The sequence below is a fragment of the Lutjanus erythropterus genome, chromosome 13 (assembly GCF_056507025.1).
Source record: "Lutjanus erythropterus isolate fLutEry1 chromosome 13, fLutEry1.hap2, whole genome shotgun sequence".
In the NCBI taxonomy this organism is placed as follows: domain Eukaryota; kingdom Metazoa; phylum Chordata; class Actinopteri; order Lutjaniformes; family Lutjanidae; genus Lutjanus; species Lutjanus erythropterus.
This window is the reverse complement of record NC_139329.1, coordinates 27,927,469-27,943,101: the sequence shown is the minus strand read 5'-3', so window position 1 is coordinate 27,943,101 and position 15,633 is coordinate 27,927,469. Positions and strand designations below refer to the sequence as shown.

General features: G+C 39.6%; 1 protein-coding gene across 2 annotated transcripts; it reads right to left on the bottom strand.

Annotated features, from left to right (window-relative positions):
* Window positions 1-1,868: 1,868 nt before the first annotated feature.
* Window positions 1,869-11,409, bottom strand: cd9a (CD9 molecule a). 2 transcript variants are annotated; one of them, XM_084734474.1, is made up of 8 exons: window positions 11,180-11,409; window positions 5,369-5,471; window positions 5,138-5,235; window positions 4,573-4,647; window positions 4,179-4,280; window positions 3,346-3,435; window positions 2,883-2,966; window positions 1,869-2,795 (listed from the first exon to the last, which is right to left on the bottom strand). In XM_084734474.1, exons 1-8 carry the CDS (start codon window positions 11,246-11,248, stop codon window positions 2,730-2,732), a joined length of 687 nt encoding a protein of 228 aa, XP_084590600.1. In that variant the 5' UTR covers window positions 11,249-11,409; the 3' UTR covers window positions 1,869-2,729. The 2 variants fall into 2 exon arrangements, with proteins under 2 accessions (XP_084590600.1, XP_084590601.1); XM_084734475.1 differs by lacking the exon at window positions 11,180-11,409 and adding an exon at window positions 7,836-8,008.
* Between the last annotated feature and the right edge of the window lie 4,224 nt (window positions 11,410-15,633).

Sequence of the window (15,633 nt, the reverse complement as noted above, 5' to 3'; positions counted from 1 at the left end):
TATTATTATTATTATTATCATTATTATTATTATTATTATTATCAAGTATTTGTAATGCAGGTTTATACCTCCAATGAAATAATAAATGCGATTTCATGGCAGTACAACTGTGTGGTGAAGTTAGTAGGTCAATAAAATGTTATGGCAGTTCTGTATTATCCTATCCTGAATCACGCCTAGGGTTAGCCAATAATAGTAAAAAGAAAATATTAAATGATTTAGCGTTAATCGCTGTATAGAACAGAATGTACAGTTCAAACAAATAGTTCACTCTTTATCTACTGTGTATTAATGTGAAGTACTGTGGTGGTGTGAGAATGTAAGTTGTTGACGTTGGCCTCTTTCCTCTTGAGACCTCATCACGGTTCCTATTTTTTCAGCATTTCTCGTCCTTATCTCAGTTTTCCTGCCCTCTTCCTCTGGCCAGTGCACATTCTGTTATATAAAAGCCACACACAGAATAACACAGAGACATCGTCTCATAAATACACTCACTGCTTTTTAAAATCACTGTTATCTCCATATTGGAGGTGGGGTGTCTGAGAGGGCAACACCCGGCTGTCAGCAACCAAATCACAGTGTACTTCCTTGTGCTGTTATCAGAGGAAAACTAACTCTATTTTCACCTCTTTTTTGTGGAAATAGTGAGTCATTAGAAATTAACTAGACTCACTACCATACAAAAATTGTTTAGGATGCTGTTTACTGTAATCAGTGTGCGCTTCTACTTGCTCCAAATTTTTCCGTAAATTAATTATGATGGTTAAGTCAGAGATAAAGAGAGGTCATGGCTTTGTTTGTGCTTGGATCAAACTGCACATGAGTCACACTTGATGATCGTAAATATCAAAGAGGGGAAAGCAGGGAGGGTTCAGAATGTTTTTTTCCACTGCGCATGAGGAAAAGAGCCTGAGTGTTGTTTTCAATATTATCAAGACACCCACACCCTTCTGACCCCTGACGTGCCCCCTATATCCTGCACAGCTAAATCTAACACGCCAAGCCAAGTCAAAAGGTTGTCAGATTAATAGTAAAGACTTCTCTACATACAGTAGTTAAAGGCATTCAAAAATTAGTAAAGCAGTCCAAATGGCGAATTGGAGACACAGACCATATATTAAATTGGTTGAAACCCTATTTAATACATGATCTGTGCTTTGAGCGAGTTGTTTCCTCCCGCCCACTCCTACCCAGATTTGAAGCTTAGACGTGTTGCCTGCAGGCTGCAGGGACCGTGAACAGGAGTGCAAGATGAGGACCACATTGTATTTGGACAATGACAGGCAGCGATGAGTTGATCAGCTGTTTAATATCAGTCAGTTTACTGCAAATGACAAGTTAGGCCCATTATCCTCAAAACAAAAACCCACTGCTCAAAAACATAAACGCTCTGGAGGTTGTGTTCAGTGACTGTGTGCCTTACTGCCCGCCAGACTCCATTAACATATTGCTAAATTTTACAGTTAAAAACTTCTGCTCCTTCTTAAACATTATTTTAGATGTTTAAGACTCATTAACAGACACTAACTCATTCAGCATTCAATTTAAACTCTAATAAACATGAAACAGGCAAACAAAAACATGTTCTGGAGAACATGCTGGCTGTATCATTGTCAGAGAATCCAGTATTTCAACTTCACATGATTCCTTAATCTCTGATGACATATCATGGTCACTTTATAATTTAGTACAGTCAGTATATTACAGATTTCTCCTTTAATGAAATTTACTCAGTGACCTGCTGATAATTATGAAAACTGACAGCTCATTTGACTCTTGCACTGTGTATGTGAATGATTGCCATAATATGTAATATCTTGCCTGATAACAGACTTAGTATAAACCCAGGCAATATAATACCCTCAGAATCGAGTCAGTTAGTTTGGTTTATTTGGCTCTCATTAATTTTTGTCTCTGTAAAACATAGTGCATATGGTATAAATCAACCCAATCTCTGTAAAATCAAAAGGACATTATAAAATACATCATCAAACGGTATGTACCATACAACCACCTAAGTGTATAAACTTTTTACAAATAAAAAAGAAGACATTTACAAAATGTGACAAAAAATGAAAGGCGTTTTTAGAAAGGACAAGTTAGGAGATGAAGAAAGAAAGGGAAGGAACAAATAAAATTTCACAATGAAGGATCCGAAATGCTACACTAATACCAAGCCGGAACAAACCACAGTCACCACAGTTCACAGCTTGGCATTCGATAGGCTACTAGTCACCATGATTTGACTTCAGTGTTGTAAGAAAAAGAATTTCATTGGCTACTGCTGTATTGTGCTGGAGTGGTGGTGGTTGCCTTTTTTTATGGCCCCGGTCCATGACTCTTCTTGCCAGTAGGTGAGAAATGTGATCAGTATACAATAATATGATCTTTTGTTTAGATAATTAGCAGTTCACAAACACTAATTTCAATCAAATGACCACAAAATTACACATTTCTGTACTACATTGCCACTGAAGCACAGATGACACCCATTCTATAGTTGGGCCAAATAACCACATTGCATCTACATGGTCCAGGAAGGTGGGCCTAAGTGTCAGCAGCACAGTTATAACTAATATATGATTGAATAATCAGAAATATCTGCACCCAGCCTAGCTTAGGTTATCCCCCTTGAACAAGCTGTGTTTCTATTGGCAGTGGAGAGTCATGTGACTCTAGGAATGACATCATGCAACATTAATAAGGACTTAAAGGTGTGACCGTGGGTTTCACACCACCTCCCGAGACTTCCTGATGGCGCAGCACAGGAGCATGCTAAAGATCATTCCAAACACCTGTAATAGAGAGGGAGACGGACATTACTTTTTGTGTTTATCATGTCTGTGCTGTGTTTGTTACGAACAAACCAATCACACGCTTACCATGACAACCCCGATGGCGATGCCCACTCCTCCTATGATGTGCAGCTTGGAGTCAAACACCTCGTCAATGGCGTCGGGACAGCTCTGCAACACACAAGCATGAGTCCTTAAAGCTTTCCTTAAACCTATGCTGAACATGACTTGTGGTATGGCACACATAACAGACAGCCTGAGAGATTGCAGGCTTCAGTAAACCATTGTTGCCATAGTAACGCTGCAAGAAGGCTGAGGGAATTAGTCTGCAAAGGGAAGACTGATAAACTTGCGACACACGCCAGACCGTCATTATGCATTTGACATACAGTAATTGCCCTACGTCTCTCAAAGAGTTAAGACATGTCTGACATTGTTTGATCTTTTGGATGGTGCCTCGTATTTAAATATTTTTTCTTTCTCCATCTCATGACTGAAGTACCTGGCTGTGTTGGCATCCAATCTATACAAACATTCAGGGTGGCTGTACCTTAGTAATGAGCACTTCAAGTGTCTCTCCCGGGGGACAGGTGTCCTTGGCAGAATCTTTGGCAGTACCAGTTGGTCCGCAACAGTTCAGCTGTAAACACACACAGTGTCAGACATTTAGAGCAAAACAAGGCACGTGTCACTAAATACAAATAATGTAAAGGAATAGTTCAACAATTTGTTGTTTTGGTTCCCAAAGTTTTGTCATCACAAAACATAAGATTTCCACAAAAGTGCGTGTCCTGCTCGTAGTTCATATGCATTTTTGCACCAGCCAATGCAAATATATATTTATGATTCCCCTTATGTATAAGTCTCTCTCTATAATCTGTTTTATCCTGTATTTGTAATGAACACAGACTGACTCCCCCCACCCCCACCTCAGGTTACTCCATCCCTCACCTCCTATTATACTGCCAAATTCTGCCAATAAATCCTGCTAAATCTCACACTCAGGACCTTTAATTAGCAAGCTTTAGAGGTGCTGGTAGGATTGGTTTTGACCTTTGGACTCCCCTTCCAGTCTTTATTGTAAATTAGGCTAATTGCCTGCCATCTCCATAATTAACACACAGACATGATGTTGATGTTGAACTCTCCAAGAAAGTGAATAAGCTTATTTTTCACAATACTTAATTTTTTAGCTAATTTTCTGACTCTACGAGTCATAATTGTTGTGGGGAGTTTTGGAAAGTCTTGTGAGCTGACAGAAATAACTTCCCGTGGGAATACATAGCATTTGCTTGAAAACAACCTTTGTAGGAAATTCCTTTTAGATAAGATCTGAGTCATTCTGAATTAGAGTGAAGCAGACACGAGGCAGCAGCAGCTCACCCCTGTTTGGATCACTCGCAGTGTCTCTTTGAGGCGCTCATCTCTTGTTGCTTCGTAGTTGTTGTAGGTCTGCATGTAGAATGTTGTGATATCATTCACCACCTGCAACACAACAACAAGCCGGAAAAAAAATATTTTACATGTGTTATTAAAGCAGACAAAAGTAATATCTTGCCTTTTAAATACTTACTGCAACATTACGTTCTTTTTTTAATCTTATTTCAGTTAATTTTTAGTTGCCGTACCCATAATTTTGTGATTATTACACAGTTTTTTTCTTGTATTTTTTTTCTACCTGGTGCTTTTTCTTGTTGGCTTGCCCCTAACGTACTTATTTATCTTACATCTTTGTTACATGGTCACAAAAATAACGTATTTTAAACTTGTATGTTACCTTGCTTTGGTTGGAAAATCCCCAGATTCCAGCTGCGACCTCAATGGCAAATATGATAAGCAGAAAGAAGAAGAACTGTGCAAACAACAAGACAAAATTAAACTCAGCTGATTGTATGAATGTGTGCTGCCATGCATGCATGTGCGCATGTCCCTTGCGTGCATGTGTGAACAAGTAAGGTCATTTGAGTGTAGCTGAACCTAATTTACATAGGCTCCTCCTCCACAGAGATTTAGTACAAGAAGATTAGGGCCAGACAGGGCAAGAGGGAGGGAGGGAGGCAACAAGTACAGAGACTAGAGACTCTGGCCTTGATACTGTCCAGTAAACAATGATCAAGGCAGACAATCTCATATTTCTTAGCGAAGGTCAGTGAGATACAAAGTCCAAGTGCTGCTGAGTGAGAGCACAACACAACCTTTATATGACTCAGACAGTGAGAAATACACTCTTGGTTAAAAAGTTTAGATTTTGTTGTTACTCTTCTGTTTCTTGTTATTAAGTCAGAAGAAGTTAATGTAATAAGAAAGTAGAATTATGTGAAAACTAAAATAGTGTTACGAACCAGTCCCAGCATACAGGGAGACTCCTGGATGGCCCCACAACATCCCAGAAAACCCACCACCATCATCAGCGCTCCAGCTCCTATCAGGATATATACACCTATACACACATATCACAGACACATACGACCATACTTAGTGTATTGCAGAGCTCACACAATCCAATACTTTACTTAAACTTTGCTTGAATGATAATGGGTAACATTCCCGCTCGAGGATTGACAGGATCTTACCTGTGTAAAACACATATGGAGAGTCTGGTCCTTCAAACAGGCCTTTGGTCTTTGGGTCTAATCTGAGCCACAGGCCTACAGCAAAGACAGCGGTGCCTGCAAGCTGAAACACAAAGACATTTTGAAATACAGAACTGCAATTAGTTGCATAACAGCAATGAATATGTTAAGCACACTGTACACTCATAGACTGTCAGTCTGGTAGTAGGACAAATAATATTAGACAGTGTTACAGTGAGAAATTAAGCTCCTAACTCAGACAGGAAGATACTTTTCATACATATTGTACATCCTCGCCATATTTTTGCACACTTCCCACTTGTCAACTCAGCTGATTTTACCACACCAGTAACCACTTACCTTGTCATCATCTGAATGTAAAACTCTCCTTTTCTCAGCTGCTTCCAGTTGTCATAATCTACACTGACAGACCCCATCTGAGATCTCATCCTTACAGTTATTAATGTTCAGTTTTCAGTCCAGCAAGAGGTTTCTGTGCTCTTCATGCCATATCCAAATCTTCACAAACACCAGTATTTATACTTCCTCATCAACTCCTACTGTTTGACTGTATATCAACAGAACAAACATTCACACTTCGCACACCTACACACATCTAAATTCATTACTAATGTAGCGTCACATTTCTATTCGAACAAACCCATTAAAAATTAATCTCAACTTTCAACTCGTATACATTTCTAACTCCTAATCAGATAGATCTTGATTCTAAAGTGGTTTTATAGTACATTGATGGGGAATATGATATGCTGTAACGTCTACATGTGTGAACACGTAGGCCCATGTGAGTGTGTGCAGTATGTGTGCATATGCCCACCTAGAAAACAAGACCAAAATCAGAGAAGAGCAATCAGAGAAAAAACTAAGTTTCTTTGCTTTTTTTATGTTCAGACTTTACCTTATTCATCAACACGTGTTTAATATTGACATTTATTGACAAGTAGCATGTGAATCCAACAACACTTAGCAGTATGCATGTAATTATGCACATGTCAGTGTATTCTGCAACACTGGTCTGTTCTCAGTTTGCTCTTTTTGCATAACGTGTGAACAAAATAGCACAAAAGTCTGCACTTTACACTATAAGGTTGGATTGCACCAACAAGGATTAACCCAGTTAAATCATGGTTTAATTTAAATTATCTAGCACTAGACTTAAAAGCTAGCTCAAATTTGACAAAGATTAAACATCTTTTTAAACCTCAGTTTAGTTTTTACTCTAAACCTAGATTAAATGTAATTCTGTTGGACCAAAACTCTACCCTCCAATTTAACATGTAATCCAATGTTAACTTTAAACTTATACTTGAGGATGTGTAACTTTTTTTTTAGATGGACTGAACAAAATTATCTGTTAAGGCCCAAACTCAATCCAGTTGATGCATCTCTTCGTTCTTTCAATCCAGTTGATCTATTAAAACAGTTTCCCCAGTCTCTTTTTTTCCTCACTGTGCTGTTGGTGGATTTTCTATCTAGGAGGCCACCTAACTTAGTGCTGAGTAACTTTTAGCTAGCTTTTCTTTTTACTCTTAGAACATACTGCAACCCCTCTTACAAAGTATGTACTGTTTGTTGCATGCATACAATTGGGACATACTACTTCCTCATAAAGTTGCACCTTGAACTTTGACCCTCTTGGTCATCCACCCATTACAAATTATTCTGGGTTAGAATAGACAGAAAATCATGCTGGTTTGCTGGTTTTGGCATACTGCAAGTAACATTTTGTTAACTTTAGCTACCTGGCAAACAATGTATCGTTCATTAACTTGAACAGAGCAGCACAAAGTTAACAGTTCTTCCCCCCTCTTTTATACTTACCATGTCCTGATAGCACTCACATTTCTTTCTTTGTTTCTTTTTGTGTTTCTTGGTAAGCAAACCGTCTACATATTGATTAAACTCTTAAATTTCAGTGTACATCAATATACGTGGATGTACTAAAGAGATTCGTTTTTAATTGTGCAAAAGAGCTCTGCTTAATTTTAAATATGGATTCACTCATTTGTAACCTAGTTTTGCTAAACTCTAATTAGAGCTAATCTTAGATTACATTAATATTTGTTGGTGCAACTCAGTCAAAGTGTCCGAGTCTGGTGTCATATTATGCAATGTGCATACGCAAGCACTTACAAGCCTTGTCAGCAGGTCAGTAAATTTTTAACTTTGAGAGCCGGACTGAAAGACGGCTGTATTCAAAGCATGTGTGGGTGTGTGTTTCTGTGTATATTTTGTAGGCTGTTCTGTCAAATGTTTTCCCTGCATATACCCTCTGTTGTAAAATCTTTTCTCATGTTCTATTGTATGAACAAAATAACATATTAGAGCAAACCACAACGAAGCAAATCTATGATACTGGCTGAGGAAGCTTCTCCACTTCTCTCCCTCTCTCTCACACACACACCAACTCCACAATGAAACACAGTAAAAAGTAGAGTACACCTACCCAGAAGAAAAAGTTGAAGATAAACATGAGATATTTCACACATTTGATTCCCCCAGCGACAGCCATGCTGGATCCGTTCACACAATGCAGCACTACGAGTGTTTAAAAACTGACTTTTTCTCAGGAGGAAGGGACGCTAACAGTAATGGTGTCAGTTAAAAAAAAAAGGTGGTGGATAGGGAAAGCATGTTCAGTACCACGCCTTCATGCAACCACCTGATCATACAGTCAGGGAGTGGCAAGAGAGCTTGAAAAACTGGCCTCTATTGTGTGAGTGATATAACTTTCCTGCTTATGTTCCTTCCTCTTCTTCTGTTTCTTTGCTCATGCATGCACGGATTGTGTTTACAACTGAGCGCATGTGTGCAAGTTGTGCGGGTTTTCTAATCTGGGGGCGGTAACAGCACAGAGGGCTCTGTTGAGGCACGTTGATATTAAACCTTTTCTAAAATACCTGCCAAGCACCATATTTTCTGCTCAGGCATCTGAACTGTGTGTGATTATAGTAAATAGACTGCTCTAAAATATGACCGCTTCCCATTCCAACTCCCAGAAGCAGTTTTTTCTAATTGAAAGTAGGGTTTGTGCACACTGACACAAAGCTGAATATGTACAGTCTTGTTGAGTCCAGACTGAGCTCTCATCGGTTATGTGTCATGTGATATGTATCTGCGTTGTGTTACATCTTAAGTTTTTTTGCTTGATCTACCTCAAAGGGAAACATTTGCACTTACATGTGGGTGTGAGGACTGAGCATGGTTTCCTGTTTGTTTCTCACTCAATAGAAGCGGTTGGTTGATAAAGTGTTATACTCACCTGACTGGTTTCTTAAAAACTTAATACAGGCATTATACAACATGACTCTGCACAAACTGCAACAGTCAAACGAACAACGGTCAACAAACAAAAATACTGAATGCCAAAATTTCCCATTGCTGCCCATTATAAAAAAAAACTGATTTGTGCATGTCTGCTTGTTTGATGTTGACACAGGATTCATTGCTGTCCGCAATCAACTAGAAGCTTTATTTCACATGAGACATGGAGTTAGATGTAGTATAGTGCGTGTGCAAAAATAAATTCTTAGCCTTTAAATTTATAGGTGGCCTGAACCTAGCGGGTTTGTTTTCCTGCAATATCCTTGTAATGAAAACTTTTTTACAAGGTTAACAAGTTTATGTTCATCGTTGCCAACGTGTATATTTATGCCAATTTGGCAGTCGTGAATATTTGAAAATATTATATACGGTGAATAAAGTCAAAGTAGTAGTGTAGTGCTTCTTTCATCTAAGGAACATAGCCAGTCTTGTGTCAAGAAAAGAAATGGATACATGCTTTCATCTAGATTTAGACTGCATTTCTCTTTTCTACGCCTACAAACCATCCAAAATGCTGTTGGATCCAACAGACGGTCACATATTCCACCAATTTTAGCCTCGTTGCTCTGGCTTTCTGTTAATTTTAGAATTCATTTTAACATCTCGGTGCTCACTCACAGAGCCCTACATGGCCCCACAAGGCTCCTGAGTGAATTATTGACCTTCTGCAGCCCCACACGATGCGCTGAGCTCTTAGATCCTCTACCCAGGGTTTTGAAAGTATTGTTTTGTCACGTTTTAAGATTTGGGGAAATTGTTCTCTCAGTTGGAAGCCCCTAATCTTTGGAATAGTCTCCCAGTAAGTTTTGAGATCCCTGGCAAAAAAATCCTACTTGTTTATTCAGGCATTCAGATAGCATGTGGTATTTTGTGTATATCTGCTCCTCTTGTATTTTTTATAGTTATTTGTTTGGTTGTATTAGATTTATTTGACAGTGAAGCAATCTGTGACTGGTCTCTGTGAAAGGTGCTATAAAAATAAACTTTACTTGCTACTGATGAGCAGGTTGGCGTCATGCCATTAGTGTGAATGCTAACGTGAAATGTAAAGCACTTTGAGTAGTCGAAAGACTAGAAAGGTGCTATACAATGCAGTCCATTTTCTACAAATTATTTCGATTCTATGTTGGTACCAGGGCCCAATATTGACATAAGGGGTTCACTGAGAATTGGACTTGTCACCAATCTGCGTTCTGATCTAAATTCCACAGCACCACGTTTTCTGTTTGTAATTGCAACTGTAAGTAATGTAAAAGAGGGCTGTCTCTCAGCCTATCAGCTGCACATGTAAATGTTAAAGCGCCCGATAATGGTTGAAGTGCGCCATTATAGAAGTTACATTACTCAAACTACACAAGCTTTCCAGGTGGTGAAACCTCTGGCTGGATGTTGTGCATCAACATCAAATGACACAGAACTTTTCACCCCTAAACTGAAGTTAATTTTCAGCCTCATATAATCTTATTACTATTAACAATAAATAATCAGCATAATCATTGAGAAAAAATAGTGCTGGTATAGGTTAACTATCGCTACAAGCAGATACTCAAATTTAGATTTTGGATTGGAACTGAAAAAAGTGGTTGACTAACTTGGGTATGTTTAAAATCTCTGATCTTTTGAATACGCAAATTCGATGGTTTTCATGTCTCTCCCCCCTCTCTCTCCCCCTCTCTCTCTCACACACACAAACTGTGGGAAACCCCTGTCTTCCCTGTAATGACTAGTTATCTTGGCTCTATCTATAGCTGCACAAATTATAAACATTCATAAAAGGGCAAAATATCCATGTGAAACCTCACACTCACACAGAGATCACAAACAAACGCACACAACAAGACACACCCTGCAGGCTCTGTAAGACACAAATAGCCTACATGGGATATCCAGGATTCAGTCACACACACACACACACACACACACACAGAGAGAGAGAGAGAGAGAGGCTGGCTCCCTGACATGCGCAAACTCCTAACATCACGTAACGTAGCAGAAGTCTTAATTATTATCATATCAATCACATTCTCCTCCACAATAACACCCCCTCCTTCCCATCACCCCCTGCAATTATTAAAATGCCGTGCGCGCAAACTCCAGAGTGTAGTCTGCGTGGTGGAACTGGGTCACTTGGCCACTGGGGATTATTCTTCCTGCCCGCTCGCTCGGTCTCCAACACGCATTGGGACACTTTATGTTTAGTGGGGTCCATACAGTGCCATCCCAGAATACACTGTGGTGATAAGTCACCGAGGCTGTCTGTCTGTGGGAGCGCTCGGTACGATTCTGCATCTGGGACATCGTATAATTTCATTCACTCTAGTAACCTGCTCACACACGAATGCGCATGCACGCAAAGATCACACACGCACGCACACACACACACACACACAGCCTAGAACACAGACAGGATGTGTATTATTTCACGAGAACAATAGAGAACATTGCATTTCCTCGCGTCAAACTCACCCAGAACACCAGGTTGAAGGCAAACATCAGATATTTGATGCACATCTCTCCTCCCGACAGCGCAGCCATGGCGGTACTTGAGCTGTGGATCACACTTCTGCGGGTATCACCTCTTTAAACCGACGGTAGAAGAGAATATAGGAGAAGAGAAGAGCTTCTAAATAACAGTCAGTATGCAGAATGAGGTTATTTGCCGACGCGCCGGCACTGATACGCGCGTCGTGCTGTGCGCGCATGTAGTGGTCCGCCCCCACACATAACGGACTGCTTAAGCTTCCTGTAGCATTTTCTCACTTTACTCTATGAATTCCGTTTTCCCATTTGGTTGCCTAAAATAGCTCTAATTCACAATACTTATTTTATTTATGCAGGGAATTTTATGTCAGTTTTCTTTATGAGACTTTCCTCGCTGTTATTGTCCTCATATTCTCATATAGAGGCTTGAAATAACATTTGCCACACTCAGAAAGAATTTCCAACTTTTATTGCGCTATTTTAAATATATTAAGTGTCTTTAAAATACGAATATTAATAATATTACTTTATTTTCAAATGGTAGTGCTCAGTGTGTGTCTTTCCTGTGTACAACAGCACAGTAATGCACCGAACAGCAGCTTTTTGCTCGCAAGTTTCCTGCAGCACCCAGTGGGCACTGCGATGACGTAATTCTCCCAGAATAAGACAGGCGCGTTCTCGTGTTGGATATACTGTACATGAATGAACACGGTGCACGAGCATGTTTGCTCTGTGCGAGCTGCGTCTCTCCCAGACAGACAGACAGCAAACACACAAACAACAAAGTGACCAACCTCCCATTATTTGTAATATCTTCTGTCTTGGTGCCTGTACTGTGTGCTGCATGTTGTAGGTTTTTCATTGTCTGCTTCGAGGTTTCTGAACATTTCTGCTAATCCAGAGACAGTTCAAAAATATGCTGTGTCAGCTAAATAATGTTTTTATGTTTTAGCTTAATTATCTTTGAATACAGTGAATATTTAAAATACAGTGGGCACTGTTATCTAATTAGTTCATACCCATTCTAAAGGCTTTATAGGTTCTAGACTACTTAATGGCTATGCTAATAATTAATAAATTAGTCACTACTGCTTCATAGATTAGATATAATTTATGAACAAGAACTTCAATGGGAAGAATCATCATTTGACCATTTATATCCTGGAAAAGGGTGGCAGAGTATCTGGACCAGAATCAATTTGTTAAGTAATTAACATTTACAACTACAGACATATTAATCATAGGGGATGTACAATAATATTTTTTGTTTTATTTGTTGTTTTATGTGCATTTTTTTATTATTATTGTTCAGATAAGGAAATTGTAGGCAATAAACTGTTAGTTGTTATGTATATTGAATATGTTGATCCTTTATGTGACTCAGGTTTGTTCAAGTCAGAATCTGTGGCCCCGACCATGGCTCTGAAATATCAGTAGTGTAACTGTGCTGTGTTTTGATAAATCCATGGTACTGTCTGTGGTGCTGGAGTATCATTTGTAGACAGATTTGTAATTGTGACTTTTTCTCTGAGCCTTGCACTTCTGTCAGTTTCATCTTGGATCTATAATATTTTCTAAACTATACAGGAGTTGTTCGTGAGTCCATTAACTAGATGCAAGTGAATAAAATTAACTGGGTCTGTCCTCCCTGTTAAAAATTAATAAATCGCCTGCTGGCTATAATAATATTTGATTTGACAGATCATAAGCATTTAATTTGAATTCTTGAGCAAAATATTCTAGAAAAAAAAGTATATTTGTGAAATATTTTGATGAACTTTACAAGAAAAACTAAATGATCCTCTCAAGAAGAATCGGAACTGTTCTTTTTTTTGTTGTTGTTGTAATAGTGATGTTATGTACATTGGGTTCAGTTAGAGCAATGAAATATTACATCATCCATCTTTGCTCAAAACATCTGAGCTTTTCTCACCCCCAGGTGGGCAAAAACTACTGGTTATATGAAATTCATTTTAAAATATAAAAATATAAAATTATTGGTTATCTTCTCTATATTGGCCACGAGAAGGAGATAATTATTGGTTATGGTATCAGCATCCCTAATGATAACTTACACATAATGACTAATTAAACAAACAGAAATGGTGTTGATATCAATTCTTAGTTTGAGATTTTCAGTCATTTCAGATGCCACTCCCATCTGCCCTGCAGTAACCCTTGTGTTCCCACCTTTTCCCATCACCTGACCTCCCCCTCCCACCTGCACACCTGTTCCCACTTCCCCATCAGCACAGTAGCATATGTGTGTGTTCTTTCCTTCACCAGAGAATCTGTTATGCGTCAGCCTTATCGTCCCAGCCATGTTGTCTCCCTGTCTGAGATGTGTCTGTTATGACTCTCTGCCGGCCTTTTCCTGTTCTCTAGCTTGATCCTGTGTCAGTTTACCTCATCTCCCCTGCCTGCCTGGTTTCGACTTTTACCTGTTTTCAGTCTCGAGTAAAGTTGACATTTAAGTCTCATTGTTGTACTTTTGGATTCAAACCTGTTTTACAGGTAGAAAACTGAGTAATGTGCTTAGGGGCACAGTCTCTACATGCCCACACAATCCTGACAAGAGGTCTAATAGACCTTTTTCACAGCAGCCATTTTGGCATGTCGAGGCAGGAGAAGCACAGGTGTAGTAGACCTTTTTCACGGCAGTTATGTATTTGCGTGAAATAGCAGGATTAACACAGGTGTTACCAGTGATACTAGTGAGGGTCCTGTTCCATTTAGTGCAGCAGAGCATTTCCAGTGAATTAAATAATAAAATACACAATGGCAGCACCCTGACTCTGTCTGACCTGAATGGAACTGAACCTTAATTAAAATCATTGGCAACATCTGTGTTTACCCTGTTATTTCATGTCAAAATGCTGCTGTGAAAAAGGTCTGTTGATAACATTAAAGGACCAATATGTAGGATTTAATAGTGAGCCACTAAACTCTCACTTTCCAAGCATGTAGGAGAACCTGCAGTGCCCATGAAACTCTAAACAATATGCAAAATGCTGTATCTAGAGCCAGTGTTTGGTTTGTTCATTGTTGGCTACTGTAGAAACATTCAAGCTTCCATGGAAGAAGACCTGATCCCTCTGTAGATAAAAACAGCTCATTCTAATGAAAACAGAATGATTCCACATGTTGATGCCACAGTCTGCCAATAAATCCCCATAAATCTGGATCTTTAAAAACAACTGCATTCCATTTAGGTGAGCTAGTGTCAGGGTCCTGGTATTGAGCATACAGACTCACACTCTCACGGCTTCCTGGGATGCTTCAGTAAACCAGAGCCGTCATTAAAGTTATTAGTAACACCTGTGCTTTCCCTAAAGCTCCCACACACCCATGGCCCACTCCCACTGGGGTTTTGACTTAATGTCCCTGTGCTAGTTTGACATCTTTCTTACTTACTTGCTGGTCATGTTGTCGCCTGACAATGGACTGGGAACACAGGTGGATTCAATAACAGTAATGTAGTGTCCCAGTAACATGTGACAGCAATAGAAGGACATCTCCTAAGTAGAATGCAGCTTTATCAGCCTATCAAGTCACGTAAAATCCAGCACAGCTCCACCCAACCTGAGGATAGATTTTTAATGAAAACACCTGTGTATGTGCAGGACCTTGAACCATTTTAAAACAGAGCATATTGTTGCAAAGTGGTTACCGATATAAAATGTTGGCCTATTTATCTTTGGGGCTGCAACACTGATTGTCCAGCTTTAGCTTTTTCCAAAATGATAGGTGGAATTTTTACCTGACCTGAGAGTGTTGATACATACACATTCCCAGTGTGTGTGCGTGTGTGCGTGTGTGTAATTTTGGCGCAGCTTAGTCATGTGTTTGTGCGTTTGGCACCACCAAAGCAGTGCTTTTGCGTGAGATATCTCCAGTAAGTATGTTTTCCACAAGAATTGTTTGGGTTGGCGCCGATACAGCTCTGCATGTGTAGACTAATCACTCAGCCAGGCGATCAGTGGGCATATCCTGGTATTGTCCTACTGAGTGCGTTTGATGGTGTCAGTCTGCAGGCACACACTTGTGGATAGAATGATGTTCTGCTCTTTTTGACATAACCTGGCGAGGGGAGGGGTCTTCAGGGAAAGCCAATGACTGGGCAGGGGTATGTTCTTTGCTATAAAATAGAGCTTCCAGGGTGTCGGCGTTTGACCCTCTCTTTAGTTTAGATACAGACCATCACACTGTATCAATATGCCTTGACTGTGTGAGGTCTAAACGTGCAGCATTTGGATCATCTGGTTTTGCATTTGGTTTTCTTTGCAACTCTGTGGATTAGCTGTGTCTGGAGCCATGGAGGTAGGACTAACTGGAGTTTGGAGAACTGAAGAAAGGGGTTTTTGAAACAAGCCATGCATGGTTCACAGAGTATTTACACATTAGAGGATGATGATGATATTGGCATAGGTGATGGAGAG

Bases quoted from the DNA above. Each gene is read 5' to 3' on its own strand.
- cd9a (XM_084734474.1), bottom strand. From the start codon at position 11,248: ATGGCTGCGCTGTCGGGAGGAGAGATGTGCATCAAATATCTGATGTTT. The intron at 3,436-4,178 runs GTGAGCTGCTGC...GTGTGTTTACAG, and splicing joins TGCGAGTGATCCAAACAGGG to CTGAACTGTTGCGGACCAAC. The intron at 2,796-2,882 runs GTAAGCGTGTGA...TCTCTATTACAG, and splicing joins TCGCCATCGGGGTTGTCATG to GTGTTTGGAATGATCTTTAG.